The following is a 3,934-nucleotide window of genomic DNA, read 5'->3' on the forward strand; positions in this document are numbered from 1 at the left end:
ACTATGGAAAGGTAGTATAAACAATGATTGATGGTTAGTACCTAAAAGATCATATGAAAATGAACTACTGCACAGGGCAAATAAACAAGACAGAGATGTGTGGAATGTATTAAGGATGGCGGATGTTTGTCATGTGAGTGGAGGAGAACTGTCAGTTTAATGAAGAGGCTATTTATTATTCATCTTTATTTCACTTGTATTAACCCACCCACATTGAACTCACTAGTCACCATGCTATGGCTGTGTAATCTGGGAGGCCACAGGATAGCCGTAGGAAAATAGATTGATAGAAAATAGAAAGTTCATTTTTATAATAATATTGTTACAACACAGTATTGTATAGTGTAGTAGAATTAGAAATTGCATGTGTATAAGCTGTAGTAGTGATATGTTTAATGTTTGGATTTATGTATTCCCGTAGAACACAGCAGGGCTTAGTCTTGCAGTGATTATATATGTATTCCCAGCTGCTGCATGAAGTCTTGCAGACACCACGAACAAGGAAACATTCCGTTTCTCTCTCTGCAATTTCTCTTGTTCTTTCTCTTGTTTTCTTCTGTGAAACTAAGAAAAAGTAGCCATGATTATAAATCCAAATTTAATCTGCTTGCATAGCTAGATGAATAGACAGACAGATCATAGATTAAGTAAATAAGGTTGTTTAAAGGACAGAGGTAAACCATTTTGTTCTGAAATCATGTCCAGCCAATTGTGTTAAAAAACTGTGATTTTATCCACTGTAAATTGTTACAATATTGTTGGATTTATCCAACAATATTTCCTTTGCTGTTAACATTTTTTGTAAATAGAACATCCTTAAATATCTAATACGTGCGTATTTCCTCAACAGAAAAAAGATGTAGAAAAATAATCTACATGTTTTGTGTTCTAAATAGCCATCTATGTCCAACACCCTTCTCCCTACTACAAATGACTAGATTAGTTACAGAAAGCCTAATTTTGACAACAGCTACAATGTCAGTTCATTATATTGCATTTAAAAATAGAGACCTACCAAAACCTCATCGTCCAAAGGGACCACTGAGAAGGCAGAAGTCAAAAGCTAGAGGCAGGGTGGAGAGAGACTAAGATTCTGTTGGAGTTTTTATTCACCAACAAAGCATCACTCCATTTATTTCAGTGTAACTTATTTATCAATAAATAATTTTTCCTCCTATAAAAATAAATAAATGAAGACAGTAGGAAGCCCATGAAGAGTCACAGTCCCTGCCACAAAAAAAAACAAAAAAACAAAACAAAACAACAAACAGGTTTACCTACACATCTTGGGAATCACCTCCACCCCCACTGTCTTATCAATTATCAGCTTCAGTCATTTCTTCTTCCATGCAAAATAGAGTGAATTGTATTATGAATACATGAAGTCTCCTAACAATCATTCATCTGTTTTATTTATCCAGGGTAAAGCATTTATTTAAAGAAAAAACATTTTGCCTTTCTCTCCATTTCCACATTAATAAACATTACCTGATGGACCACAAGACGCAGTAAAGACAAAGATCAGGAAAATACAAAGTATCTTCATTGTTGACATATTTACTACAGTGAAGTTGCAACAGAACTCAAGATATCCGAGATTTGTGTTATTCTTTGGTAAAACAAAGATGAGCTCTGGTTTTTATAGCCTTCTCAGGGTGATTACTGTTCTCATTAATGCCACCTTTCAAGAATGGGAACATACTCGTGTAACTGTTGTGAAATAGCAACAAGCAGATGAGAAGACTTTGTTCTGTTATGACATCAATGAGCCAAATGTGAACTCATTTTCAATCACACAAGCAAAGAGCAGCCTTAAAGTCTTTTTAAATACTGGAACCGAAAGCCCATAATCAGCAGCAGCAGCATTTTTGACCACATGCTTTTTCAAACATATATTATGTGTCAGGCAGTATTCTAAGCACTTTATATGGATTTACTAGTTTAGTCTTCATGAGAATTTCTGACATAGAAATGTTTTATTTTTCAGTTGGGGAAATTGTGCCACAGAGGGGTTATGCAATTGTCTTAAGTCATACATGTAGTGGTTGGTAGAGGGGAAATGAACTCCAGCGTAACAAGATTCCAGAATCCATATGCTCAACCTCCACCTTCTTCCCTCATAAGTGAGTAATGGGTGTTGAGTGGGTAAAGTTACTTTCTGTGTGCATGGCCTCAGCCAGACACTGTCACTGAAATGTAACTTTTCTACAAACAACATATTTCAAGAACATAGTTCTAGTACTGTTATATTGAATATTCTCCTAGTTATTCTATAAGAATAATCAGTATAATTCCTTACATACCATGTAATGAATCAATCAGAGGATTACCTCATTCATTGGGGAGAGCAGTGAGTTAAAACTTAAAAGAGCACTGGATTTAGATGCAGAAAACTAATCTCAAGGTAGGGCTCTTCTGTTTACTAGTTGTGTATTTGGGATAAGTTTTCACTTGCTGACCCTCAAGATTCTCTCTTTAAAAGCTAATCAGCAAAGCAAACAAGCAAGCAAAATATAACTAAAGACACTGAAATAAAGAACAAACTGACAGTAACCAGAGGGGAGGTCGGAGGGGATAATGGGGAGAAAGGGGGAAGGGTTGTCAAGGAACATGTATAAAGGACACACAGACAAAGCCAAAGGAGGTAGGTTTGAGGGTGGGAAGTAGGGGTGGCTGGCTTGGTGGGCAGTGGTAGGGGAAAGATGGAGACAGCTATACTTTAACAATAATAAAAAGGAGAGAAAAAAAGAAAAATATTTGTCAAATTTTAAAAAAGCTATATCGGTAGTACTAACCATATTTACAGGTTTATGGTGAGGATTAAATAGATAAATGTGTAACCACGATGCTCTATGCCTGAAACTAATATAATGTTGAATGTAAACTATAATTGAAAAAATTTTAAAAAACTGCCAGAAATAAGAATCGTTATCCATTTCTTTGAGTGTGAATGATGATAAGGAGGAACTAATGCTCTGTTTTCCTAAGTTTAAAAAAGTAATTACAGCCCTGACTGGGTGGCTCAGTTGGTTGGAGCATCCTCCCATACACCAAAAGTTTGTGGGTTTGGGCCTCATAGAGGTGCATACAGGAGGCAACTGATTGATGTCTTTGTCATCTATCTATCTATCTATCATCTATATCTATCTTTATTGCTATCTCTCTCTCTCTCTCATCAAGAAAAAACACACCCTTCGGTGAGGATAAAAAAAAATTTAACTATAATCTTCCACTCTAAATGTGGATTGTGTAAAACAGAGAGATGAAAGAACTGTCTGGACCAGGTGTATTCGCTGCACACAGAAGGTATTTTTGTGACTCTACTTTCTATTTTTAGTTTTATATTTACCAAAGGCTTGGTTCTTACTAGATACCCAATAAGTAAAAGTGAACATTTGTTGAACCTTTGCAAAATGCTGGTGTCTACCTGAAACCTTTACACTTATCTCAATTAAACAAAGCAATAACCTTGTGAAATATACATTACTTTTACTGTCATCATTGCACAAGCAGGTAAATGGGGCTTAGAGGCCTTCCTCTAACAACTTGTTTAAAGTCACTGTACTGGTAATCACTGTTGCTGGTGCTAGACCCCTAAGCAGCCTGCTTCTTGAACCCACATTCTCATCCACTGCACCAGAATCAATGAATTTGTGAATAGTTTCTGAAAGAGAATAATGAGTTTTCTAATTTCTTTATAACTTTTTATAGCATAGCACTAAAATTATTTAAGCTTTATGAAATGATAGGTGACTAACAGACTGTAAAAGTAAAAAAAAATAATTCATGCTCAGAAATAACAGGAGGATTAGCTGAATCAGTGGTTCCTGACCTTCAAAATCTTTAGAATCCACTGGGATAATTTTTACAAATACACACTCCTGGGCACCACCCACAAATAGACTCACTCTGTTATTTAGTGGTGTGGTTCAGA

General features: G+C 35.7%; 1 protein-coding gene across 1 annotated transcript; it reads right to left on the bottom strand.

Moving 5' to 3' along the window:
* Nucleotides 1-309: 309 nt before the first annotated feature.
* DEFB113 (defensin beta 113) lies at nucleotides 310-1,568 on the bottom strand. Its single transcript, XM_028510203.2, has 2 exons — nucleotides 1,489-1,568; nucleotides 310-564 (listed from the first exon to the last, which is right to left on the bottom strand). The coding sequence occupies exons 1-2, from the start codon at nucleotides 1,553-1,555 to the stop codon at nucleotides 323-325; spliced, it is 309 nt and encodes a 102-aa protein (XP_028366004.2). The 5' UTR covers nucleotides 1,556-1,568; the 3' UTR covers nucleotides 310-322.
* Nucleotides 1,569-3,934: the final 2,366 nt, after the last annotated feature.

The sequence above is a fragment of the Phyllostomus discolor genome, chromosome 4 (assembly GCF_004126475.2).
Source record: "Phyllostomus discolor isolate MPI-MPIP mPhyDis1 chromosome 4, mPhyDis1.pri.v3, whole genome shotgun sequence".
Lineage (NCBI taxonomy): Eukaryota > Metazoa > Chordata > Mammalia > Chiroptera > Phyllostomidae > Phyllostomus > Phyllostomus discolor.